The sequence below is a fragment of the Leopardus geoffroyi genome, chromosome D1, assembly GCF_018350155.1.
Source record: "Leopardus geoffroyi isolate Oge1 chromosome D1, O.geoffroyi_Oge1_pat1.0, whole genome shotgun sequence".
Taxonomy (NCBI): Eukaryota; Metazoa; Chordata; class Mammalia; order Carnivora; family Felidae; genus Leopardus; species Leopardus geoffroyi.
In genome coordinates this window covers 73,702,812-73,730,707 of record NC_059329.1, presented here as the reverse complement: position 1 = coordinate 73,730,707, position 27,896 = coordinate 73,702,812, and the positions used below count along the sequence as shown (strand labels likewise).

The 27,896-nt window shown below is 50.4% G+C and overlaps 1 protein-coding gene across 5 annotated transcripts in view; it reads left to right on the top strand.

The window, feature by feature from the left end:
- The window catches only part of ABCC8 (ATP binding cassette subfamily C member 8), a 77,701-nt gene that overhangs the window by 28,214 nt on the left and 21,591 nt on the right, over nt 1–27,896 (top strand). For 3 of the 5 annotated variants that reach the window (XM_045484669.1, XM_045484673.1, XM_045484668.1), the window contains 10 exons: nt 2,754–2,888; nt 3,243–3,405; nt 13,072–13,112; nt 14,253–14,398; nt 16,095–16,200; nt 16,361–16,477; nt 16,862–16,937; nt 17,584–17,689; nt 25,872–25,904; nt 27,673–27,708. In XM_045484669.1, the coding sequence (XP_045340625.1) occupies nt 2,754–2,888; nt 3,243–3,405; nt 13,072–13,112; nt 14,253–14,398; nt 16,095–16,200; nt 16,361–16,477; nt 16,862–16,937; nt 17,584–17,689; nt 25,872–25,904; nt 27,673–27,708 (959 nt within the window). The remainder of the gene's footprint in view (nt 1–2,753; nt 2,889–3,242; nt 3,406–13,071; nt 13,113–14,252; nt 14,399–16,094; nt 16,201–16,360; nt 16,478–16,861; nt 16,938–17,583; nt 17,690–25,871; nt 25,905–27,672; nt 27,709–27,896) is intronic. The other 2 variants (XM_045484671.1, XM_045484670.1) reach the window with 1 other exon arrangement.

The window sequence follows — 27,896 nt, the reverse complement described above, 5'->3', positions numbered from 1 at the left end:
GCTGTCTATGCCTTTGCCACTTAGAGCTTTAACCAGCCCTCAAGACTCAGTGTTCCCACGTGGAGTTGATCCAATCCTTTCAACCTAGCCAGGATATTGTGTGCAGCCTGGGTTGCCTTTGGAAATACTAAAACTAGCTCAGGAGCCCCTCTCCTTTATCCCCGGGAACTCTCCTTGATTTGTAATCTTTTTTTGGTCACATATACTTTTTTTGATAAAAGCTTCATTAAGATATAATTCACCCATTTAAAGTGTATGATTCAGTGAGTTTTAGCATATTCAGAGTTGTGCGACCATCATTACAATTTTATTAAGTTTATTTATTTATTTTTGCTTAATGTTTGTTTATGTTGAGAGAGAGAGAGAGTGAGCCAGGGAGGGGCAGAGAGAGGGAGAGAGAGAATCCCAAGGAGGCTCCGCACTGTCAGCACAGAGCCCCACACAGGGCTCAAACTCACGAATGGTGAGGTCATGACCTGAGCGGAAATCAAGAGTCGGTGGCTTAACCGACTGAGCCACCCAGGCGCCCCTAGCATTGTCACACTTTTAGAACACTTTCATCACCCCAAAGGGAAACCCGTACCCATTGGTGGTCACTTCTCATCCCCTCCCCCAGCCCTAGGCAACCTCTGACCTACACATACTTTTGACAGTCTAATAAAAGCTTCTCAGAAAAACAAATGTGTGTTCACACATTTTGCCTACGATTTCAGGGGCTGGACTGGCCCCCTGAAGCTCTTGGATGCCGTGTTAAGGAACTCGGCAACAGTGGGGACTTCTTTGATTCCTCATCCCATGGGCACTGGAGGGGTGGGGCACACAGTGAGCCGGTAGCTGTGCCATATACCCAAGTATCTCCTTTCCGTGCTTCCCTAGTGACAGAATTCCCATGAGGCCTGTTTGTTTGTTTAAGAAAAGGGTTGCCGCCTGGTTTGATCTCTATGGGCCAGGTATTATTCTAGGTGCTTATCATATATGTTCATTTAATATTCACAGAAGTCCTGCTAAGTGGGCATTAAAATCACCATGGTAAGGATGAAGAAGCTGAAACTCAGAGAGGTTAAGTAACTTGCCTAAGATTGCACAGCTAAGTGCTGAGACTGCATTCAAACTCAGGCTTGCAGACTCCGGGGACAATGATCTCCCCACTATTATACTAGATCACTTTCCTAACTTGTATATAGGAGCTAACATAGCCCTTGTATTCCCCACACTTGCTTTGCATACTCAGAATTGCTGCTTTCTGATATATTCTCCTGTAAGGTCCACTCAGACCCCTCAGAATAGAAGAGTGGACAGAAGAATTTAGGGAGCATGACAAGGGGTGGGTGGAGGAGGAGGAGGAGCCTGGCATCAGCAGCAGCTGTGTCTCCAGGTCTTGTTCCAGCAGCTGCCAGCACTTGGACGTGGTGGAGGTTCAGGCACTGTCCCCCAGCAGGTGCCATGGTGGTGACTCTGGGAGTGCTCTTGGAGCTTCCTTGGTGTCTGGCTCTACCCAAGCCGCTGAACAATATGCCCTGATTGCCTCCATCTGAGGACAGCTAATGAAAACACTGGATGCCAGGGATAATTTTTGGGTAGGGTGATGGAAGCAGAGCCTGGCAGGAGTAGGAGTTTCTTTATTTCCCAACGTGCTTCTCTGCACCCCCATGTCAGCATTTAACATCAGTGAAACACTGGGAGGCAGGTGGGAAAGGGGTCACTTACCAGCCCCTAAGATCCTGCTAATACAAGAGGCATTCTGTGATTAAGAGAAATTACAAAACCGCCCACCTCTGCCCTCGAGGTAGTGCAAGGAGCTTAGTGCCAATTTGGTGTAGAGTGCAAGGCCAACCCAGGCAGACTTTTTTTTTTTTTCCAATTAAGGAAGACAGCACATCTGTTCCTCTAGAATAATCCCTGAATTTAGAGCTGTCTGCCTTTGAAGGCAACCTGAGAAATTGTCAGCTTGATGCTTCAGGGGCTGGCAAGAGTAATTTACACTTCTCATAAATATTCAGAAGTAGGCAGTCATTTGCATAAAACCAGAATAATTCTCTTTTCAGAGAATACTTGCCAGATTCACTAAAACATTAAAGATACCAGCCTTCATGTACATTTGTGTATATGTATTGTAGATTATAAAATGTATATGCCTCTAAGAATTATAAAAACTTGTATTTTCATCCAAAAACCACTCTACACAATGTCATAAATTTAAGAGATCATTTTCATTTTCTTATATATGTAATAATTGGTGTAATAGAAGACAGTTCATATTTTATTTTAAAAAAAGATGCCAGGAGCCTGAGAATGAAAACTGAACTCTCAGACCCTGGACCGGTTTTGTCTGGCATGGATACGGCAGTGCTCCTTTGCTCATGTGTCACTTTTTCCCCAGTGTGAGGGAACCGTCAGCCTTGCCAGCCAGCCAACAGAACAAAAGGTGCTGTTACACTCATTGTGCAACCTCAGCTCTGAGACTTCCATCTGGAAGGTAGATTTGGAGAGAGTTAATGGTTCAGCAGGCTTACAGATAAATGCAGTTTGTTATCAGCCCAGAAAGCCACTGCTTGCATGAGAGCCCATCATGTTAATACCTCTTTCTGAAATTGCTTTGTCACACCTCCTCCTCTGGCCCCTGGGGACAACTCGGAAACCTGGGCACCAAGGCATGTCCCTCTCTAGGGGCTTGGGGAAAGGGGTTGCCAACACCGCTTCCCCCAGGGCGACTACCAGGTCAAAGGAAACTCACCCCCATGACCCTCCCTCAGATCGTCGTGGGTGTGATTCTCCTCTACTACATCCTTGGAGTCAGTGCCTTAATTGGGGCAGCTGTCATCATCCTACTGGCCCCCGTCCAGTACTTTGTGGCCACCAAGCTCTCCCAGGCCCAGCGGAGCACGCTGGTGAGTGAGCGTCCCCAGGGTGCTCGCGCCCCTTTTCCCCATCCTTCCCCCATGCGGCTGCTTGCTCCCTTTCCCTGTACATCAGCGAGGCTCCTCACTCTTCCCCCAGATGCCGCCAAACAGCCATACACACATATATCCACACTATCGTTGACCTTAAGCAGGTTACTCGATTGTCCAGGCCTCCGTTTCTTTGTCCGTGGGAGGGGATGAGTGGAGAAAGCAAGGGAGCATCCCCATGGGCTCGGGAGCTGGGCATTGCCTGTGAAGTGATGAGGGCATTGACTTGGCTCCTTCCTCTTGGCTGGGCCAGGGGCAAAGGAAACCCCTCTCTGACTTGGTGACCCCTGGCAGGAGTATTCCAACGAGAGGCTGAAGCAGACCAACGAGATGCTCCGTGGCATCAAGCTGCTCAAGCTGTACGCCTGGGAGAACATCTTCTGCACGCGTGTGGAGATGACCCGCAGGAAGGAGATGACCAGCCTCAGAGCCTTCGCCGTCTACACCTCCATTTCCAGTGAGTCTACCCCACCAGCCAGCCCTGTGTGCTGGGTGTCCAGGCTTGAGGGAGGGAGCAGAGGTGGCCGAAGCTAGAGTCTTTATCATCATCACCCAATCCAGGCGAGCCTCCAGCTTGGAGCAGAGCCCCTGGAAGTCACAGTGTCCTCAGTCATGTGCCCAGCAAATGTATATCGACAGCCTGCTGCGGGCAGGACACTGTCCTGGCCCTCAAGACACAGTGATGACAGAGACAAAGGAGGTCTTTTATGCTCCATTGAGCTGATCTGTTATGGGGAGGCTGCAGTAAATGAATATATAGCAACAGTTTTGGATTCTCCGGAGTGTGAGGACTTCTTTTTTTTTTTTTAATTTTTTTTTTTAACATTTATTTATTTTTGAGACAGAGAGAGACAGAGCATGAATGGGGGAGGGTCAGAGAGAGAGAGACACACACAGAATCTGAAACAGGCTCCAGGATCTGAGCAGTCAGCACAGAGCCCGACGCGGGGCTCGAACCCACGGACAGTGAGATAGTGACCTGAGCCGAAGTCGGACGCTTAACCGACTGAACCACCCAGGCGCCCCTGTGAGGACTTCTTTAAGTAAGTCAGACTGAGCTTCCCTTCCCTGCCCTGGATTCGGCTCCAAGGAAGCTTCTAACTACCTGGGGTATGAGGAGGAGAAAGATACAGATGTAGAGACTGAATCTGTATTAACCAAGTGGTTAGGAAACCCCAAGCCCAGAACAGAGAGAAAGGGGGGGGAAAAAGACCAAAACTGGTAAAAAAAAAAAAAAAAAACACAAAAAAAAACAAAAACCTTTTGGGGTCCCAACAGACATATGTATTAAAACCGCTTCCAGAGAACATGGGGCTCTAGTGGCAAATGCTCCTGTAGAACAATAAGCTAATAATAAAGAAACAAAAATCCACCTGAGAAAAATGTACCAACAGAGTAAGAGTCAGCAAGTACAAAAAAAAAAAAGGAAAATTATTCCCTCAAACCTGGAAATGATAGAATAGTGTGAAAGAGTTAGTAAGCATGTTTAAAATAATTAAAGAGCTAAAGGAAGGTGTAAAACCCAAAAGGTAAAACAGATAAGTATCAGGGGGAAAAGAGTCAAAGGGACTTCTAGAAATTAAAAATTTAGTTATCGAAATTAGTTTGGTGGACAGTGGTCCCCAGGTCAGGCCAGGGCTTATGGAGATCAGGTGACCGATGGAGTCCTGGCCCAAGTTGATCTTACAGTTGGTCTGGTGGCTCCGTGGCCACACCCTGCAGTGGTGGCCCCCGCCCAAGTGCATAATTGGGATGGAAGTAGTTAGCAGCTGCTATACCTCACCCTGGTTCCCTGGCCTGTCCAGTTTAAGAGCCAGTATGGTAGGAAGGGCCAAGTAGAAGCCCCCAGAGAGAAAAAACAAAAAACAAAAAGGAAACAAAACAACTCAAGTGTAAAGCTTAAATGAATTAATACAGCTGAAGAGGACATTTGTGAGTTAAAAGATAGGTCTGTAGGGGGGCACTTGGCTGGCTCAGTGGGTAGAGCAAGTGACTCTTGACGTCAGGGTTGTGAGTTCAAGCCCCACATAAAGAAAATGTTATCTGCCATTTGGGAAAAACATTTTACAGATGAGAAATGGAGGCCCAGAGGGGGTGTCCTCCTGAGGTCAATCCTGAGGTTAAAAGCATGGCTCAGACTAGATCCTTTGGCATCTTGTGCTATTTTTCACAAAGGGCTGGGCACCGACGTGGGGGTGAAAAAAACTTAGGACACAGTGGGGCACCATTTCAGGCTATTTTCTCTGAGTAGAAGAGAAACAACCAAGAATGGGCTTTGATGGGAGTGGGAAACAGAGAAGGAAATTAGGAGAGATGGACACTACTGACAACCTCTGCCAGTTGAAGTTGGTTCTTTTGGTGTGCCAGGAAGAAACGCAGCTGTGGGGGTCGCCAGTGGTGGGCCAGTAGTGCAGGGTGCACTGGCCACATCTCCCAGACAGGGTCATGGAAAATAAGATAGCCACTCAGGTCATCTGTGTGTTCCTGGTGTTCATATTGCCTAGAGAGAGGGTCCAGTGGGGCCAGGTGGCCAGCACCCAACCTGAAGGTTCTCGCAGGGCAGGGCTTACACTGAGCACCCCAAGTGTCCCACTCTCCTGTGCCCATCCAGACCATGGTGCCCTGTGGCTTACCACGGTCAACAGTGACAGACCATCCGTGGCACCAATCATGGCATCTTTCTGCAGAAAATCCTGCTAGGAACTGCTTTTCTCAGAATGCAGCTATGAACGTGGCAGGCAGTGGTGGCTTCCTGGATTCCTCACCAAGACACGCAGGTTACTGGTCTCTCCTCTTTACCCTCAGCCCTGAACACAGTGCTCAGGGCCTCTGAGCACTCTCAGGCTGAGTGCTCCACAGGGTAGGAGAAATTGGGAAGGAACATCTCAAGAGGTCAGAGAAACCAGCCCCTGCAGCCCAGGCCCTCTTCACCCTCCTCCCTGCCACCCTCCTGCTCTGCCTGCCCCTGGGCCTGGTTGTGGTAAAAGTAACACCACACTGTGTATAACCAATTAGACACCTGGCTCCCAGACATCTCATCAATGGGAACAGCTGCTGAGGTGGAGGAGGATTTCCGGCCACAGCCAGGTGACTTCTTCTCCCAGCAGCAGCACAGCAGGGCGGGCGGGGTAGGGCAGGCTCCCTATTGCTGCGATGCAAGCTAGGGAAGGGAGGCAGTAAGAAAACGGCACTAGGCCCCCAAGATTCCTGGCAGCAAACTAGGGGCAGCCTCAGGTCATATAGTTGAGGGCATCGAGATGTATGCTCGATTCCTGCATTCCACACTATAACCTGGGATGTATTGCATATTGACAACATTTTACGATGCCTAGGTTCCCAGGCTAGCCTGCCAAAACCTGTCTAGTAGGTGTTCTTTGTCCCATGGGACCCTCAGAAGCCAAGCCATGGCTTCGTGAAGGTCATGGGGCCAGGAGGACGTGGGGGAAAGGAGATGCCATGTTGTCAGGGGCTGAGATGACTATCTTAGGAGTGAAGGACTCTGGAGCCAAGCAGGGGTTCTGTTCAGGGTCCCTCACCTGTCCGGGAATCAGTGACCTAGAGGGATAAACAGAGCATCCCAGGCTGGTCCCTGGAAGAGGACAGTGGGAGGGAAAGGGAAGAGCCCTCCGGGAGAGCGTTGAAAGCTAAGTGCTATTTACTTGGTATTTGCCCTTCCTGGGATGGGTTTGTTAGTCAGCAGCAGGGAGGGCAGGGTGGGGGAGGGGGTGGGGGGACAGGGTGGGAAGGGCACCTCCTGGCTGTGGGTATATGCTTTCAGTGTGTTTTCATTTACCTCCTCCCGGACTTCCTGCCTTCTGCTCCCTGTCACCAGGGATAAGGACACAGGTCATTAGACTTGAGGTAATGGGGCATCTTTCATTCTCGTCCCTGGCGCCAGCCATGGGGTCCTGGCGCCAAAGAGGAACCCAAGAGTCATGTTTTCTGATGGTGTCCATCTCGGTGCTGCCTGCTGGGCTTTCAGTCTGGTCATCGAATGCCAGGCAGTCAGAGTAGCTCTGGTGCTCTATCTGATGCTCCTGCCATCAGAGCCCCGAGCTGGTGCAGGGCAGGGCAGTGCAGGGAATGAAAAGGAAATGGCTACAGTTTCCCTACCATCAAAATCCAGAATTGAAGGAAAAGAGATGTAAGTCACTCGGCCGGGGTTGAGTGAGCCCAGCCCCGTGCTAAGCACTGGGAGGGATGCAAAAGACAGTTGAGTTGTGCTCTTCATTTTCCAGGAGTTTTTACTCTGCTGAGATGTCAGTGCTGACATACATGAAACAGTGGCAGGGAGCACTGAACCGTATGGACCTGCTCTGTGCTGGCTGCCTAGCGAGCCTACGTGCACTTAATCCTCACAACAGCTTTGTGAGGTGTGTGGTTCCACAGTCCCATTTTCTTTTTTCTTTTTTTTTTTTTTTTTTAACGTTTATTTATATTTGAGACAGAGCATGAACAGGGGAGGGGCAGAGAGAGAGGGAGACACAGAATCGGAAACAGGCTCCAGGCTCTGAGCTCTGGGCTGTCAGCACAGAGCCCGACGCGGGGCTCGAACTCACGGACCGTGAGATCATGACCTGAGCTGAAGTCAGACGCTTAACCGACCGAGCCACCCAGGCGCCCCACACAGTCCCATTTTCGTGAGGCTCAGGAAGGTGAGAGGACTCTCCAAGGTCCTCAGCCAGGAAATGGCAGAGAACAGAGAAGAAGGAAGCCTGTGGGCTGGGAGTTCACGAGAGCTTCACGCGAGAGGTGGCTTGACCTGCACCTCATAGGAAGGGCAGGATTTCAGTGAGTAGAAGCTTAAGTGGGGAAAAGCTGGAGGTAAGTGCTTTGGCCACTCCCCTGAGAAGTCAGTTCAATCCTTATTTCCCTGCAGAAGCAGGTGATTCTAGATGTCCAGCCCGGCCATGTATTTGAGGACAAGCTTTGCAAGAGTGACAAAGGGGTTCTAGGCCCTACCAGTCAACCAACAGACATGCTGCCAGTTCATTCTGTCCTTTGTTCAGCACCCATCCCAAGGCCTTCTCTCTGTGTCAGACTGTACCGAGGCCTTGCGCATTAAAGAGGAGGCAAGCATGATCCTCTCCCTGCCAGTCCTGAGAGAGACCATGCCATGAACAGTGAGGCCAGAGATATGGGTCAGTTCCAAATGGACCACTTTTGTTTTGTTTCTTTCATCACTTATCTGATAAATATTTGGTGAGCTCCTACTATGTGCCAGGACCTGTGCTAGGTATGGGGGTGCAGTGCTGGGAAGAAATAGTGGTCCCTGCCTGCAGGTTCCTCACAGGCTGATAGGGAGGCCAGACGTGCAACCGTGTTGTGAGAGGAACAGAAAGGGGTACTCTAGATGCCCATAAGAGTTCTACCCAACCTAATCTCTAGGGGTCATGGGTGTCAAGGAAACCTTGTCAGGATGACTACAGGTTAGACAGATGAGAGGAAGAATGTTCCAGGCACAAAGGCCTAGAGGTGAGAAGGATGACGGTGTGTTCAAGACTTGAGCATAATTCGGTGAGGAGAGGGTAAGAAGACCAGATCATGCAGGACCCTGTGTGCTGTGTTCAGACCCCTAGGTTTTCTCCCAAAGCAGGAGAGCCACTGAAAGAGTTTGAGTAAAGGACAGGTATGTTTGCTGCCTCTTTGAGTATTCTGGGGGCAAAGGTCTTCTTTCTTCCCAGCTGGTCTGAACCACAGTCAGGTGGACCCTCCTGGGAGGGATGTAACCGGCCTCAAACCATGCCCTGCAAAACAAAAAAACGTATCTCCAAACCCAACTCTGCCACAGACAGGGTTGTGGGGCTGGACAGGATGGTGCTGGTGAACCCCATTCTCAGGCCACCCTGCACCTGCCAGGGCCTGGCGATTCTTGGCAAGTCTTGCTTCTGTCTCTTCAGTGGAGGCCCCGACTCAGAGCAGCCAGTGTTGCAGGACAAGGTGACCTCCGCACCTGGTCCCCCTTCCTCCTCCAGCTTCTGTGAATTTCTTCTTCAGTATCTGCCCCTCCTCCCACTAGCTGGGGCAGCCGATGCATATCCTGGCCTGCTTGGGCAGAGAGGTGGCTGAGGAAGAGCCAGGCAGGTGCATCTATGAAGGGGCAGAATCGGTGTGGCTACGGGGTCTCTTGCCACACTTCCTCCACTGCCAGCAGCTGAGCCACCTTTCCCTCCCCTCTGTAGACTTCAGACTGACTATCCCACTGAATGGGAAATAGCCCTGTGCACCTCAAAATACGCTCCCCCCTCTGGCAGGTGCAACCTGCATTGAGGCCTGGCTGTGAGCCCACAGTTGCTCCCCTGCCCTCCGTGGAGACAAAGATGAAGTTAACCAGAGGCACAAATGGCTGGCTGTGCCTCCAGACACATGGCTTCTGAAATATTTATCAAAGCTGTGGAAATAAAAAGCTCCTGGTATTGCGGTGCAGGCTGGCACCCACAAGGCCGGGCAGCATTCCTTGAGCAAAGCCATGGGGAGCAGCTGATCTGAGCCCTGCTTTGGTTTTAGTTGATTTGTTGTTTGCTTTGTTTGGGGAGGAGGGGGTATGAAAAGTGGCACAGCTATTCACTGCTCTACCCCCAGAACACCTTTTGCGGACAGAGGAGATCCGCAAAAAATAATTTTTGAAGGAATACTTCCTTTTTTACATTTTTATTTATTTTGAGAGACAGAGAGAGTGCGTGCAAGCAGGGGAGGGGCAGAGAGAGAGAGAGGGAGAGAGAGAATCCCAAGCAGGCTCTGTGCTCTCAGCACAGACCCCGATGCGGGGCTTAAACTCAGGAACCGTGAGATCACGACCTGAGCCGAAATCAAGGGTTCAACGCTTAACCAACTGAGCCACCGAGGCGCCCCTTTGGAGGAATACTTCTTAAAAGATAGTTGGAGAGGAGGGTGTTAAAACGACACCTACCCATATGTCTACACCATTACAGAAAGACTTTTACTTTCGAAGGTGGCATGTCAGGCCTGCCTACACGCAGCTAAACTTTTCCATAACAGTGCCACACTCACACATGATTTTCTACTCTTCTACTTTCGCTTAGAATTATTTCACAGTACTTCTGGCTCCCTAGCACTCAAGATTCGAGCACCATCATGTTCTTGTCCCCGCACCACCCCGCCCCTGTCCAGATCAAATCAAGATGAGTCAGCCCACCCCATGCCAAAGTTGGAGAGAAATGAACTTTCGGTCATATTTCCCACCCCTCCACCACCTTTAATGTCTTACAGGGCCTTATGTGGTTCAAGAAGATGGGTGCAGGGCCTCTGGTCTTCAACTTGTGACAGCTGGGACACCCTGCTCCCTTCCCCCTACCCTCACTAGGGTACAGGAGTGTCTGCTGAGCTCAGAGACCTGCCAGCGCCTGTGGCATCCCAGGCTCCTTAGTCTTAGACACTGACATCCCCAGTGCCAGCCATGTCCACCCCAGGGCCCAGGGGGGTGGTCTTCAGAGTGGCCTTGAAAACAAGCAGCTAGTGATTCCCTTCATCCATCTGCCACCCTGTATGGCACCCAGAGCTCCCTGAACAAAGGCTGTCCTTCCAGGAGAGGATGAGGGAAGTGGAAAATTACATTTTCACTGGCTAACATCTCCGTACAACAACAGAACAGGACAGAAATTAATTATGTCATATACATTCTCCATGGTGCTGCATCAGCATTGGAATACTCATTTTCAAATTTATTTATAGCTTGTCTCGTTCCTCAAAGGACTTCAGGCAGCTACAAGAATAAAGACAATAAAATAGGGAAAAAATAAATTTTAAAACTCACGACCAGAGAAAACATGCAGAACAAAATACCCATTATCACACATTTCTAACTGCAAAATCTCCCCCAGAGTCGATGTACCACTTTACTAAAACAGCCACTCCTGTTGGATGTTGCCAGTTTATTTCGTTTTGGGTGGTTTACGGCTGTGGTTGTGGTTTTGTTGTGACAGATAGCGCTGCAGCTAACACCATCTTGCTGAGAGCTTCGTGCTTCTGTTAAGTGATTTTTCAAGATAAATTCCCAGGAGAGAGATTACAGGATCAGAAGGTCTGAACTTCTGCGGGGCTCTAGCTACGAAGCACCAGATTGCTTTCTTAGCACAGTTGGGCCAATTTGCAAGCTAACTTCGAGCCTATTCTAGAGCTGGGAGTTGAGCCCCAGAGGTGTGGGAGGGGGCCCAGGGGTGGTGCACAGGTGCCTTTTCTAGCTTGAACCCCTCCTGTCTGGTAATTGATGGAGATGGGAAAGAGAGAAACCGAAGGAGGCTCCTGCCCTAAAGGAGCTTTCTGGAATAACTGGTCCTGGAGGGGATGGACGTGGCTACTCCAATGTTCAGAGCTATATGGTTGGTGATGGTCAAGGGCCCAGGCCTACTGGTGTCCTCCTCCCCCTCCCTCTTCACAGCCCACGATGGCTGTGCTATATCCTACATCCCTGATCTGGGTCCCTTATACTGTAGGAAAACTGATTGTGTTTAAAGTGCCCCCCTGCCAGAGACACAGAGAGAGCTGTGGCACTGTGCAGGGTACCTGGAGACCATGGCGCCTTCTTCAGGAAGGGTGGCTAAAGGTCAGGTATGATATTGGTATTGGTAAAAAGCCTTGTGACCAGAGAGACTAGCAGTAGCCCCAAGACCAGCTGTGTCTCCTACGTGAGATTGGGAGCTCTCCAATGCCTGGGGCCGTTTCCCTCATCAGATTAGGAATTCCCCCAAAATGGGCCCAATGTCTTTCCTGTCTGCTGGGTAACTCCCCGAGGCATGCTCCCTCTCTCCCCATCTTAATAGGGGCTTCCTGAGAGCATAGCTCTGCCCCCTTCCTCAGACAAGGACGCCCCTGTGGGCAGAGGCCATATTCTCCCACCCACTTGGGGTTCCACATCTCCAGCATACACTGTGTATGTACTAGCTGGTATATGCAGGATTCTTGGAATAAGTGGATAGTCTGCTTCTTGGAATGGTGTTGACCATTTGTAATTCTTCAGTGTCTCCAGAACCTTTGCCATTCATTAGATAGGGGCCATGTGCACAGCAGGCTGATCTGGCTCCTGGCTCCTTCTGCTTTAATTTGGCTAATTATACAACCAGACTCTTCTCTGGGCTGGTCTGGAAGAGGCTCCTGGAAGGAAGGAGGAGGAGATGGGAAGGTGGCAGCTAAGATAGTCATCTCTTATTCCAGGAAGTCTGCTCTCTGGAAGTTTAGGCCCAGGGTTAGGGCTCTCTCCAGCATCTCACACCTTGGGCTAGAGGAGCATGACCTGTGGAGCAGAGCTAAGCTAGTAGCCTGTGAGGTCTGACATTCAGGCAGCATCCAGGTTCCCAGAGCTGTTCCTTACATTATCCCCTCTTATTTGGAGGAATCCAGAGGGTGTGAACAAGTACACATTTACAAAAATCGGGTAAAGAAACCAAGGAATGGGAAAGGTAAATGACCTGCCCAAGGTCAGGGACTCCACCCTTCTCTGACTTGAAGTCCAGCTCCCTTTGCTCTCTGGGATCCCTATGAAGGATCCGAGGGCCACACTTTAAACAGAACAAGGAGGGGACCTCTGTTGCAGCAAACCACCTGCCCCACCTAGGCAGGGACTCTAAGCCTTAGAGCCTAGGGAGACCCTCTTTTAAGCTGTCCTTAGTTACTAATACCTCAATGTGAGTGAGTTTGAAATCCTTCCCAAGAGCCATGAGAGATGAGGAATCCTCTAAGCCTCAGAGAGAACCTGGCTTGGGGGGATACAGGGGCCAAAGGCAGAGCAAGGGGTAGCCACCTAGTGCCCCCCAGAAACACATGAGGCTGACCTCACAGTTGGCCAAGGGCAGCCAATGCTCCAATCTCTTCTCTCACCACTTCTGACGGGACTTCCTTCCCGCTGACCACCTAGAGCAGAATAAAAGCATGTAAGCTTTTGTCTAAAGGCTCAGGTCTCAGACACATGGGGCAAGAGTCTTAAGGGAAGCCGGGTAAGGAGCTGGAGGGACCGCAAGGCTAGAGTTCTGCCCCTACTCTGCCCAGCTCCACCCTGGTGGCTGGAGAAGGGACCCCATGGGCTGCACTGCTTCCGGACCATCCTGGGCAGCTTCATTTTTAGCTATCACATCCCTCCCACTAAACTTCCCTTGTGCTTCCTCCACAGTTTTCATGAACACGGCCATCCCCATTGCAGCTGTCCTCATTGTAAGTGGATCCCTTCTCCAGCTCCGGATGCGGTGGGTGGCAGAGAGTGTTTGCAGTGAGAGGCGGCCCAGGGTTTGGCCTCTCTGCACAAGGCCTTCGGATGATGCACTCAGCGGTGGGGCTGGAAATAGGGCAATAGATTGAAAGCCTGTAATGCCCAGCCGTGCCTCCCCAACCCCAGGCAGACCGGGGCCTCTGCCTCTGGGCCCAGAAGACCTGCGGCTTCGTCTTTAAAGAAATCTCCCTTTCTTTTAAAAAGAGCTATCAAACTTTTTAATTATAAAAGTAAAGACGTGTTTATTGCAGACATGTTGGGAAATTAAATCACCCACAGTCCCACTGGCAACATCTTTAACGTGTTTCTTTCCAGTCTCTTTTTAAGGCACATACTGTGACATTTTTACAAAAATAGGATTGTGTCGCACATGCAGTTTTGTAACCTGCTTTTTAAAGTTTAAGAACACGAATAATTCTCCACATCATTAAATGTTGCAGTGGAGGTTTCCTAAAGTGATTTTGACCAAAGCTGTGTGTGAGCCCAGCAGTGGGGGCCCGAAGTAGACCCCTCCAGAAAGGCCGAGCCCCCACTACCGCCCAGGGCTCCCATCCCTGGCGTCTGTGGCGGCCACAGTTCTTTAAAAAGATGCATTTTTTTCCCCTGGGGGCCGGTGTCCCTGAGCTGCGGCGAATTTACAGCCATCAGACACACTTGGGAATTCACTTTTGACATGATTTATTGGGCTGGTTCTGGCCTGGCTCCTTGGGGGAAGCCTGGGTCACAGAGGCTGCTGAGCCAGCCAGGTAGCCGAAGGCAGAGAGGAGGTGGTTTGGGAATGATCATGCCCACATTTTCCCTGACTGAGGACTGCTGTCTGAGGGGGCAGAGCTGACCTAAGCTGAGGGCTTCCCTCTGGTCATTCCTGGCAAGGAGGGGGCAGGACAGGGTGCAGCAGCCCAGCCCTCCAGCGTGAAGTCCTGAGCTTGCTGGAGACGTTTCCAGGAGGTGATTGAAGATGATGAAGGTGTCTCTAACAGAAAGCTCTCCTTGGGTCCCCTGTTCCAGCCCAGGGGCCGAGTGCTGCCAGTTTGGGAGAGGGCCATGCTCTGAGTCACATACCTCGCTTGTCCTTCTATCCACAGACCTTCGTGGGCCACGTCAGCTTCTTCAAAGAGGCCGACTTCTCGCCCTCGGTGGCCTTCGCCTCCCTCTCGCTATTCCACATCCTGGTCACACCACTGTTCCTGCTGTCCAGCGTGGTCCGGTCAACAGTCAAAGCTCTAGTCAGGTGAGAAGAGGGTCCAGCAAGGACACTGGGCAGGCAGCTCATGTGGTGGCCCCAGGGCTTGCTCCAGTGACCCCTACAACTACAGCTGTTTGGTCCAAAGTCATGCTTCCCCGTTGATCTGGGCCTCGCTGAAGGCGGTCATAGTTGGCCTGAGGGACATAGCCATGTGTGGCTTCCCTCCATGCCAGCCCTGAGAAGGGATTACCTAACTGGCTTACATACCTCCAAGGAGAGGAAACTCAATGGCACCTGCAAGACAACTCTATAAAAAAAGAAAAAAATTCAATGTTGAGCCAAAATTGGCATCTTCTCATAAATTCTGCCCATTGGTACTAGTTCCACCCTCCAGAGCCACCCAGAATGAGCACTGTTCCTCCAGCTCCTCGGATTTCAGAAGGTATCCACTGAATCTTTGTCTTCCTCAGGCTGAACATCCCCTCTTCTTTCCACGGGTCCCAGAGCCTTCCCGACCCTGGTCAGTAAAGCAGCTTTCCCTAAGTGCCTGCATGTCCTGTCCCCCCCTTAGCCTGCAACTCCGGGAGGCCCCTACGTCTGAGCTCTAGAGCCCTGTGGCCACTCTCCCAGAGACATCACCCTCTTGGGAATGAAAACCCGAGGGTAGAGCGTTGAGGTTTTGGCTGGGGAGTTCCATACCTGGAGTGAAGATCTCCTTGGACCACTGAAATAGCTCCTTGAAAGCTAGGTCTTGGCATGCCTCTGGGGAGAGCCAGCTATGTCCTTTCCCACCACCAAGGGGACCAGACAGTACCCAAGCCCCTTCAACCTTGAGAAAAGTGGCACCCTGGTCTCATGAGACCCTAGCATGTCCTAGACAAGCTGGCAAGGGGAAATAGCTGTTGGAACAAAGTCGCTGATGGAAGGAACAACTCACACAAGGAAGCTCTGGCCAGGGTTCAAGGATGGAAGGGGGCGTAACTCAGCAGAATTGTGGTCAAAGGAGTATATAACCAGGGAGTAGTTAAACCAGGGCTGGAAGAAAATTAGCTCCTATTTCCAGGCTTGGCTGTGCTGATTCAGTTTAATTGGCCATGGCATTGTGACTTCTAATGATCACCCTTCTACCCCCACCCCCACCCCAGCCCAGCTCTCTGATTCTGTATAGAAACCACAAGTCCAAGGATGCTGCAGCTGTTGGAATTCCCTTGTGCTGACCCAGAAGCATTTCCATATGCAGACACTCCTAATACCACTGTCACCAGGGTAGCTGAGGCCTTCTCCTCCTTGAATTGGGATTAATAACACCTTCCCCAGCAGGATTTAATTATATGCTTATAAAGCATTAAACACAGTGTCTGGCATATAGTATGTGCTCAGTAAATACTAGCTATTATTAATAACCAATCCCAACCCTAACTAAGCTTAACACTGACCAACCTTAACTCTAACAGTAATGGATAAAGCCCTACACCAATGAACCAGCTTTAACATTTAACTACCCCTAAAACTAATCAATCTTACCCTAACCCAGACCCTAATCCAGTCTAGCTGACTGATAACATCAGCTGCCCACCATGGATGCCCACTGATTTGTCTCCCTCCAGTGTGAGCTTTGTGGGGACAATACCGCAGGACCCAGAACCTTCTCAGAGCCACTCTCTCAGGCTGCACCCTCCTCTCTCTCCCCTTCCTTCTGCCCCTGGCAAGGGTGAGAGGTGTCTCTATGCTTCCTTTGCAGCGTGCAAAAGCTGAGTGAGTTCCTGTCCAGTGCAGAGATCCGCGAGGAGCAGTGTGCTCCCCGGGAGCCTGCGCCCCAGGGCCAAACCAACAAGTACCAGGCAGTGGTGAGTGCCCGGCTTCCCCTTGCCACCAGTGTTTTTCTCTAGTGCCTGTAGCCTGTGCCCTGCTGTGTCCTGCTTCAGCTTCTCATCATAGGAGGGGGGACTCCCTTCCCTGCACAGCTTCCAGCCCTGTGGGCCCTCACCTCCTCCTGACCATTCCCAGCCCCTTAAGGTTGTGAACCGCAAGCATCCAGCCCGGGAGGACTGTCGGGGCTTCACGGCCCCACTGCAGAGGCTGGTTCCGAGTGCAGATGGGGATGCTGACAACTACTGCGTCCAGGTGAGTCCTAGAACCTGCACCCCCACGTCTGGCCCCCCAGCACCATCTCCAGGAGGGAGCTTAGCATCAGAGACCTATATGCTGAGTCCTCTGCTCTGGAGGTCACCCTGCCTGCCTGGAGGGTCCATAGCAGTCCCAAAACCAGGGACAAGTTCTCCTTCTCCATTGAATGTGGGACCTCGTGACTGTCATCTCAGAGAGGGTGATTCAGGCAGGGGTCAGCAGGAGAAGGCCATTCCCCCACTCCCCTGCCCTAGAAGTAATCCAGGGACTGAAATCAGGGTTTCTAGCTTTCAGGGCGGGAGGGGAGGCAAGAGACCATTCACACTGAGAACCCAGCTGCCTTTCTATTCTTTTCCGGGCTGTGGGCTACCACCAATAAAGATCATTGGAGGCTTCTTCACATGGACTCCTGATGGAATCCCCACACTGTCCAACATCACCATCCGCATCCCACGAGGTACGGCCCGGCTCATGTCTCTAGCATGGTCTGGAAGTGCCCCTCAGAGTCATAGCTGAAGTGCCCCCTCCACATGTCCCACTGAATGACAGAGAAAAAGAAAAATCTGCATGTATTGAGCACCAGCTCAATGCTCACTCTTGGTGGGTACTTTGGGGTATGAACACTAGAGAGGGGTGGGCTACCCATGCTGGTGGGAGTCAGCAGCAAGGACAGGACAAGACAGCAGGACCTTGATGTCCAGCCACCTGCTGCAGATATATGGGTGCTTCACAGAAAGAAAAGCAGTCCCCAGTAGCCAGGAAATGTGCCATGAAAGAGGTGGGGCTCCTGAGAATGAGCAGGGTCCCTCAGGCCATGAGGCAGGGTGGGTATTCTGGCAAAGACAGCAGCATGAGCAAAGCATGGAGGTGGGATGGAGATGGGACCCAAAGTGGCCTTTGTTGGGACCATGAAGAGTTGGGCCCACACTGGGGAGTGAGAAGAAGGATCTAGAGTTCTAGAAGGGAAGGCTCAAAGGGATATTCTAGGTAGGAGGAAAGCAAATGGGGGTCCCAGGGTTGCATGTATCTGTCTGTCTTTCTGGGTGATAGTCATTCAGACTCCCTGGTGCCCTAGTCCCATTTGACCCCCGCCCTCCCTGCAGGCCAGCTGACCATGATCGTGGGGCAGGTGGGCTGTGGCAAGTCCTCACTCCTCCTAGCCACCCTAGGAGAGATGCAGAAGATTTCAGGGGCCGTCTTCTGGAACAGGTACTAAATTCACCCTCAGGGCTCAGCTAGTGGGGAGAGCTAACAGTGGGCAGGTGGGCAGCCTTTCTTTCAGCCATCTTTCTCAGTTAAGGACGTGTCATGCCCATATTGAGCACTTGCTGTGTGTTCAGTGAGTACTCAATTAATGCTGTTAATTGTTATTCTTGTCAACATCTGTAGTACTTATTCAACCCTTACTATGTGCTGAGTACTTTGCTAAGTCCTCTGCACTCATTATTTCATTTAGTCCTTATGACAACCAGCAAGGTAAGGACTGTGAACAGTCCTTGTTTTATAGATGAGGGTTCAACTATTTGCCCTAATTCACTCAGCTAATCATCGGCTGAGCTGGAACTCTAACTCAATTCTGCTTGACTCTAAATCCCGTGCTCACTCACCTGCACTGCGTCCCTGTGTGGGGAACTGGAACACAAACATTGGTTTCCGGCCTGGTCATCAGCAAAGCCGACATAGACCATTCAGTGGGTGTTTTGAGGAGCCAGAGATAACCCAGACAAACGTGGGTTTCTGGACAAAGATCACTATCTTAATTAAAGAGCCAGAACCCCAGGCTGAGTCAACCATGGATCTATTATTTATAGCCACCTACTTCCAAAAAGCACTTGAAACTAGTTGATAAAAGATACATAGAAAATAGAAGCTTTTTAAAAAGGAAGAAAGGAAGAGCTGAGAAATGAAGAGGGTGGGAAAGGTATACAGAAACCTGGGCGGGGCCTGGCTTGGAACTCTCCCCCGTCGCCCCCCCCATCCCCCAGTAGCTGAGGGCAAGGGGGGCCTGAGAGGTTTGTAGAGCACATTCAGGGATAAAGTTTGCAGCCGATTCAGCAGAGGACAGGCTTTCCCCACAGCCATTTCTAGGGGGAAGTGGCATTCAAGAGGCCAGGTTTTTCATAAGCCTGAGTGCAGAAAGACCTTGGGCCCAGTGTCTGAATACCTGTGTGCACCTCCATTTGCAGGACATTTTCCACAATGTCCCTGACTGGTGCATCCGATGGCAAGTTTCCTTCCTCAGTGATGCCATAGACTGGTAGACAAACTCTTTGGGATTTGTTCCTGTGACCTCTGTCTCTGGAATCTTAATTCCACCAGGGATTGTGGTGTGTTTGGGGCAGAGGGGTCTCTGCCTCCATTCCCCATCTTATTGGGGGAGTTCTCAACACAGCCTGACTGGCAAGGCCAGGCATTGGGGTTTGAGGTCACTTTGTCAGCCTCTTGTACCAATTGGCCCTTAGGGCTCTGAAGGGAGGAGCCCTTGCCTATTGGCTGACAGTGTGTCTTTGTGAAGGGAAGATGGGATTACAGACCCCAGACATTGGGGTTGCCCTGGTTTCCTGGGTCTGTGTCCCACTCAGCATGAGTCAATCCCCCCCCCGGGTCTGGTCCCGTTGCCCCACTTTCTTTATCTCTTCCCCCAGCCCCCATGCTCAGGTGTCCCCATACCAGCATCAACACCTGTCTGTCCTCTGCAGAAGCGCTAGGCACGCTTGGCAGAGGTGCAGCCCTGCCCTGCCTTGGCCCCCACCTCTTCTCCAAGCTTGGCCAACCCTCAGGGTCTGACTGCTGCCACCTCTGTCTTTGGAAACCTCTGCCCCAGCCCAAGGGATACAAAGGGCCTTTCTAGAACAGCTAACATTAAGCAGCTCTTATGTGCCAGGCACTGTGCAAGGCACTTTATTTACTTCATTGTCTCAGTCAGTCTTCACCAAGCTCTGTGAGGTAGGCATCATTCACCCCACTTAACAGTTGATAAGGAGATTGAGGTGAAGCAAGTTTTACCCAAGGCCACCCAGCTCTCAAACGGCAGAAGTGGGATTTGCATCTAGGTGCTCAAGCACATGGGCTTTCCACTGAGTGCTGAGAGAGAAGGGGTTCAAGAGCATGTGAAGAAATAATCAGCCTGACAGTCTAAAGGCCAGCAGTCCCTACAGCCATGACACCTACCTCCTCAGTGGAGCCACCACCCAGGTGCTCACAGCTCTGTCCTCATGGCGCCACCTCCCGGCTCAGTTCAAGTCTAGGGGTAAGAGTGACGATGAAGAGGTTCTCACTCCTCCATTTTGCCCTCCTCCATGGTGCGGCTTCCCTCTCAAGCATAGCGAAGCACATCCCGGTAGCCTGCAGCCAACCCTCGGAAGTTGTGAGTCTTTGTTCACAACTCAACTCGGGCTCCAATCTCTCCACCTTGATGTATTCACTCATCCCCTGTTTACTGAACATCTGCTGGGTGCCAGACACTGGGCACAGTGACAGAAATGCAAAGATGATTAAGACATGGCCCCTGCTTTTATGGGAGGGGAAGGAGATCAGTGCCATATGATCAAGCATAGAGGAACAACATGGGCCTCTGTGGCCAAGGAGAGAAGGGTCATGTGGATGTGGTGTTTGAGCCTTGAAGGATGAGTGTGGTTTCATCAGATGGAAAAGGCAGGGGTAGGAGAGGAAGGTGTTCCAGGCAGGGGTATCGCCATGGGCAAAGGCTTGCTGATGTGAAAGAACATGGTTCTGGTACCTGGAGCACTGGCGGGGGGGGGGGGGGGGGCACAGTGGCAGAAGACAAGACTAAAGAGGTGGGCTGGGCTCAGGTCAGACACCCCTATATACCAGGTCCAGGAAGTAAGATATAGCCTGAAGGCTGTAGAAGAATTATGCTGGTGATAAAAGAAAGGGGTGGGGGGGGGGGGGGTACTGGAGAAAGGGAGACCAGTTAGGAGCTCATTATAGTGGCTGGGAGGAGTCTGGACAGACATGACTCAGTTGTCTTCATCTGCCGTGTGCCTCTCAAAACCCTGGACATGTACAAGTTCTGTCCGGGTCAGCTATCCTGGGCAATGTGTTGGTTAAGTGTGGGGGCTGTGTGTTGAGGGACCCTTTTCTTACACACAGGAGCTCTATGCCTCAGACCCTGGGCCCAGGTCTGCATGGGGGTGATGCACTTGCAAAGTGAGCCAAGAGCAAAATAATGAGCAAAATAGCGTTTAACCTGGCAGCCTCTCCCACAAGTCTGTCTGTCTGCAGCCAGAGGCCAGGGCGATGCCAGGCCGCTCTGATGTTTTCATCCACGCCACGGCCAAGGCCGGGTGACCAGGCAGCCAGAAGGAGTTCAGGAGGCACAAGTCAGGGAGCTGGGGGATTAGGAAGTGCAGAATGGAGAATGCTCTGGAGAGATTGGTTTCTATAGCCATTCATTTGTCCCTTCAATGAACAAATGAGAAATATGGCTAGGCAGATAAAAGCAAAAAGCTCTGGAGGCAGGCTTCATGAGTTCAAGTCTGGGCTCTGTGCTTTGGGAAATTCCATGACCTTTCTATACCAGTTTTCCCTTATTCCCATGGGGTTGATGTGAGGCTTAACCTAGCATGTAGTAAGTGCCCTATAAATATTATTATAAATATTATTGTTTGAAAATGTACTTCTATGCCAGGTTCTAAATCCCCCTGTTGCTCTTGAATTGCACTCCAGCCTGTCACCCAGGAGAGATGGCAGTGAGCTCCTTGGGCACAGAAACCATATCTTATTTCTCTCTCTGTATCCACAGTGCTTTTGCTAAATGCATTCATTTGTTAAATGAACACACAACCTGGAACAATTTATGACATCCAAGAGACTGCCTTCATAAATGTGTCTTTACATCTCCCTCCTACCACATACCTAGACCCAGGCTGTTCTCCTGACTCAGAATTCCACCACCCAATTCCCCACCAACATTTGGAAAATGGGAATCCCCACTCAGATGTGGAATTTAAGAAACAAAACAAATGAGTATATGGGGGATGGGGGAGGGGGAGAGAGAAACAAACTATAAGAGACTCTTAGAGAACAAACTGAGGCTTGATGGATGGAGGTGGGTGGGGGATGGGCTAGATGAGTGATGGGTATTAAGGAGTGCACTTGTTGATGATCGCTGGGTGTTGTATGTAAGTGAGGATCACTAAATTCTCCTCCTGGAACCAATGTTGCACTGTATGGTAACTAACTAGAATTTAAATAAAAATTTGAAGACAAAAACACCAGCAAAAAAGGGAAGTAGGAATCCTATTAGCGCATGTCTCACAATGCATTATGATTACCTGCTGGTGTGCCTGTCTCTCCCATGACACTGAGCTCCTTGAGGACAGGACTGAAGAAATCTGTGTTGTACTTCAAGTGCCCAGCAAAGCATGTGCCTTTTGTGAACTTTTCTGTGCAAGTTACAAAGGAGAAAACCTACCCCCGGGGAGCTCACCAGTGCCAGGTGGACAGAGGCATGTAGACAGAGCCCTGGTGTGGGCGTACAGGGTCCATCGGGTGAGGTCCTGCATTCTGGGTTGGAGATTTACTGCAGCAGCCCTGGGCATATCCGGCACATCAGCCCCCAGCCCCTGGTCTCAGGGAGAACCACGTGGTTCCCAAACATCCACTTTAGTTAACAGTCACCCGCCAGTGCCTGGCTCTCTGCTTCAATGCACTATCAACCTGGGAATTTGCAAACTCTCTCCTTAATATCTAAGAAGAAAACATTCTTATGAAAAGCTAATATTAGTAGATACACTCAAGTGAAATTCTTTCCCTAGAAATAAGGAATAGGGCCATTAATGACCACAGTAGAATGATTTTAAATGTCCCCAGGGAGCCAGCAAGAAGCAGGGCCCCAGAGAAAGCACTGGGGTAGGGAAGAGCGTTCCACTTCCTGATGAGCAACTACAAATCAGCCTCCCTGGAGCTCCCTGTTGCCTCTGCTCTCACCGCCTGCTGAGGCTTCTGCTTGAACCATTTATTATCTCTGTCTGTGCCCACTCAGGAGGCCTGGGCCTTGCTTGCCCTGGGCCAGCCTCAGAATGCTGTCGCCTTGTGGTGGTTGGTATGAAGGCTGCTTCCTGAGACCCTTGATTCCCCCAGGAGATGAGAAACAGTCTCCTTTCATGACTACCCTGTGGTCCAATCTGCCCATGTAGATCTTGAAGCCTTTGGGGAATAGGGGTAAGGTGCTCAGGTAACCCCAGGTTTCCTGGAGGAGGCAGGTGTGGCAGTATGGTAAGCAGGCAAGACAAGGGGCCCTGCATGGAGGTGATGAGCCAGACTTGGTCTTTTTTGTAGTCCTGAGTCTGCCACTCACTTGCTGTGTGGCCTTGGGCAGGTTATTTTACCTCTCTGAGTTTTAGTTTCCTCATCCGGACAATGAGAAAAACCCTTTCCTCTCTCAGAGACTCGGCATTAGGACCCAATGACATTAATTGCAAAGGGCTCTGTGGTAAAAGGTAATGTTTCAAGATAGCTACAGGCCTGTCAGGGGCAAGATGAAGGGACCATGGGGTCCCAAAATTCTATTTCCTCTTCCAACCCCTTCCCACCTCTTCCCTTTTTATTGGTTGCTGGTGTCTTAAATGAGTGGTGAGCTGTTCAATTTCTCCTCTGTGTGCATCTCTGGGACCAAGGATGATCCCTCCAGGTCTCCAACCCCACGTCCTTCCCTCCAACCGGCTATGAGCTGTTTTTATAATATGTTCTCCCAGTGTCACTGAGGTTTGTGCCATGACCCCAATTTTATACACAAGGAAACAGAGGCTCCCCTAAGGAAAGGGACTTACAGAAGATTTCACAACCAGTGAGTAGAGAGGCTCCTCAGATATGAACTTCGGAGCCCATATTTTTTTTTCCAGTTCTCTGCACTGCCTGCCCACAGTTCCTGCCTCTTCCTCCCACCTAGAATTCCCTCCTTCTGTCTGCACTCTGTCATCCTCTCCCCCACCCTTGAGAGTTCTGCTCACCTCTGACTTCTTGGAGCCTTTCCTCACTTTCTCACATTTCTTCTCCTCCAAACTATATTTAAAATTTACCTTGTTCTCCAATTCCAGAAGATTGTCCATAAATTAGAAAAGATACACAAGTATAAAGAAGGCAAAAACCACCTAATATCCCATTACCTAGAAGTTTCCAATCTTCTTTCTAAGCATTTGCATATGTGTTTGTGGGTCCTTTTCCCCAAAATTTATATACTTTCTTGCTCCTACTTCTTTTTCTGGCCCTCGTGACTTTCTGGCTTCTGTACCTGTCTGATTCCCTCTACCAGAATATGAGCCCTATGAGGGCGGGCTCTGTGCCTTGATTTCAGCTTGGTGTGCACACACCTGCCCAGCACCTAGCTGGTTGGAGGGAAGGACGTGGGGTTGGAGAACTGGGGAGAATTGTCCTTTCAGCTCAGTGCCTGGTTTCAAAGGTACAGGCAGAGGAGGGATGGAATGACCCCCACACATTTAAGACCCCAGTAATCAATGAGAGAAAGTGCACACCACATGTACCATTTTGTACTTTTCAGATGGAAACATCTACACACAAAGCCTTGGGGAGGTTCGCTCTAGGGAGGCTGGGGCTACACTGTAAAAAGGTAGAGATGAACCTGGATCCACACCCCAGCTTTCTCCCTTCCTAACTGTAACATTGGGCGCATTATGCAAACTCTGAGGCTCAGTTTTCCCATCTGTAAAAAGGGGACAGTAACACCTCTTTAAAGTATAGTCCTGCGAATGACATGGCAAATACAAACAACTTCACACTGTGCCTGGCATGAGGACAGCCCCCACTGAGTGCTAGTCTCCCTCCCTCCCTTCTTCCCAAATGATTAAGATGTCAGTTAACAGCCTCCCTTTATTACAGGTCTGTCATGTGCTAAGCAATGTAGGGGTTGGAAAAGATGCTCTTCCTGCCTTAAAATCCCACTGGGGATAAAAGACTTACACAGGAGCTGATTAGAGAGTAAGGTAGTCCATTATAAGGGCTAATTGAGCAACCCAGACAATGATACAAAATGAGTTAGGACCGGGCACTGGGGTCCTCAGGGAGGCCACAGATGCACTTTCTTCCAGATAAATAACAGTCTTTGCAACTCTGGAAGCAATCAAGGCAGGAAGACTCCAGAGATAAGCTTATCTGGGCCTCGGCAGCAGAGTTGGCATTTGTAAGCTTTGGTTTTTTTTATCTGTCTCATGTTACCAGCTGTCCAGAAAGTCCAGCAATCTGATGGTTGGGAAACCCAAGGTTAGGTTGGGTTGAGAGAACGAAATGAGACCACAAAGATCAGAGAACAGAATCTGAGGGGACCTGTAACCACGTATCCATCAGGATCTCCTCTCAGTTCTGCTCCTCAGCAAGGGACAGAAAGGAATTCATCAGGTTCCTTGCTGCCTCTGTTTTTTTCCATCCCGGTATTCCTGACAAATCACAGTGGAGTGGTGTAATGTGGTCATTAAGAGCATAAAGCTTTAGAGTCAGATAAATCTATTTTCTCTGCTATTTGCTGGCTGTGTGGCTTTGGGCAAGTTACTTAGCCTTTCTGACCCTCACTTTCTTTGTAAAGTGGAGACAGTCAAAATAAACCTCTTTCGTATGATTATTTTAAGCTTTAAGAAAGATGATACTATTACAATACTTACCACAGTGCTTATGAAAGTTCAACAAGTGTTAGCTGGTTTTAGTATGCGTAAAGTCAGATCTGTACGAGAACAGAGTGGATTATTTTTCCCCAAATGTGCATGTCAGAAGCACACACTTTATTGGCAGAGGGCTACTTGTGGAAGGTTGAGTGGTAGTCTGGAACAGAAAAGAGTGCTGGCAAAGTTGGCCACAAAATTCAGGTCGCCTCACTCAGTGCTTTTCATAATTTTTTTTACTATAATCCACTCTACATCACAGTCCACTACATTCATGCATTGATAGATAAGGGGGGAAAAATCCCAAGAAAATACACATGTTAACCACATGCTGGGCACACTTTTTTTTTTTTTTTTTTAAGTGTGGTCACAGTTCACTTACTTTGGACCCAATGATTGGGTCCCAATCTACAGTTTATAAAATGATTCTGACCTTGGCAAAGTCACTTTCCCTCCCTGAGCTTTAGTTTTCCCCCGTGTTAAACCATCGTGACACCCAGCCAGCCAGCCTCACCGCCACTCTGAGTCAGGGGCACAGATTTAGCTCTTGCCATTTGGAGGTGCTCATCTAGGTGCTGTGGGAGGGGCAGTGATTGAGAAGAGAGGTTTGTGTCCCTAAGGAAGCCACTTGGGGACACTGGGGAGGGGTGGGAGGGGTGGGAATTGTGAGGATCTCTCTCTCCAAAGACCTTTGTGATGGAGAGAAAGGCAATGGAGTGAGAAGTAACTGGTGTTGATTTTTCCCATTTGTACCCCAGCAGCCTTCCTGATGAGACGGGAGAGGACCCCAGGTATAGCCTTGGAACTGGGTTGGAAGTGGGTCCCAACGAAGGGAAGGGGCTGGGGGGCTGGGAGGGCTTGTGGGGTTGGGATACTGAGTGTGGACGGCAGGGTGCACAGCCTACATGATTTCATTGGCACAGAGCCTTATAACAAAGCATGCTTTCTCAAAGACGGCAAAATCTGGTTCTTAGAGAAAAAAAAAACTTAGATGTTCCAGTCTGTGGCTCTTCAAAGGGCCTTATAATATATAAACAGATATACAATATATCTGTGGTTTAAAAACTTCATGGTGGGTGGGGCACCTGGCTGGCTCAGGGCTCAGTCAGTGGAGTGCACAAGTCTTGACCTCAAGGTTGTGAGTTCAAGCCCCACACTGGGCAATCAATCAATCAATCAATCATGGTGCATAGTCAAAACGTAGTTTACTGCTTGCCACCGGTTGGTGGGAAAGAAGAAAGGGAGTAACTGCTAATGGTACAGGATTTATTTGGGGGGGGGTGATAAAAATGTTGTGGAATTAGTGGTGATGGCTGTACAACCTTGTGAGTATACGAAAAACCACTGAATTGGAAAAGAAATACACTAAGGAAAGGACAATTGGCGGTGGGGGGGGGCGGGATGTGGATAAAAAGTCCCTAGGGGATGATCCTGAAAAAAAAGTTGAGAAACAGGGCTGTAAGAGAGGAGGTAGATCTTCCCCAGGCCAGACAGGAAATTTGGCCTTATTGCTTTATGTTCAGTGTTCAGTCTAAAAAAATCCAAGTGAACTAGATTAATGAGGCTCGGAGACACTGAAAACCTTCCCGAACCTCACATCTCCCAAGAACATTCAAAACACACTGGAGGTGGTATGAAGTCAGGGCTGGGAAGGGTGACTCAACTTTGTAAATACCCCTAAGTAGTTTCATAATTACTGGCCTTCCTTCTAATACCAGAATGTTTCACTTCCCCATGTTTTCTTTGCCCTTTCTCCCACCTTGTCCCTAAGTGCCGGGGTGTGATGACAGGCCCAGCCTCTCTCGCCATAGTAACCATGGTTCTTGAGCCAAAAGGCAGAGCTCATGGTATGTGACAAGTATGACCGTGTGGATGAGAACAGCGGTACAGAATAGCTGACACTAGAGCTGTTCCCGGCCATCCAGGGCATGCGGTCACTGCAGCTGACACATCTCTCCCAGCAGATACCCCAGATTCCACTCTTGTCTTCTGACAGGGCCACATGAGGCTTCAATTCATGCCTGGAGCCCTTCTCGGCCCTCTGGCTGCCACCCCGAGAGTTCCATGGGCCTTAGGTTCCCACGCACAAGCTGTGGGCCTGGCCTGGCTCCTGCCAGACAGCCCTCCCGGCCTCGGCTGTTTTTGCAGCCATGTCTGCCTGAGACCCGAGTCTGTGCATTTGAGCCCCGATGCAAGGCTGGGTCTGGAGGAGCCACATGTTGGCCTTCATAGTCCTCTGACACAGGATTCCCCCCAACACACAAGATTACACCAATGCCGCCTTTCCCTCATTCTCCCTCTCAACTGGGGCCTGGGGCCCTCCGCACACCCCCCCACCAACACACACACACCGGGGACGCTACACAGTGTCGGGCAGAGGAGGCTCCCCCAGGATGGCCGCTCCCCACTCTACACCCCTCCGTGCAGCATGTGGCTGCACCCCTGGTCACAGGGGCAAACAGGCACACTCATGACGGGTTTGAGGGAGTTCAAAGGTCTGTGAAGAAGTTGGTCCACACACGTGAGCCCTGAAACTGTGTCTTTTCTTCCCTGCTGCAGCCCAGAGCGGGAGACGGTGGCCGATTCGGATGTGAGGTACTGTGACCTGGAGCACCTGCCCCGTGGGCAGACTTCCTCAGAGGGGCTCTCAGGCCCAAGGGAGCCACAGAACTCTTGAGGGCAGCCCCACACGTCCCAGCTCTGCTGTAGGGAAGAGGCCCAGGAGGGCTCTGTGCTCCATCAGATGGTTCAGAAGCCACTGCTGCTTCTGTGCATCAAGCGGC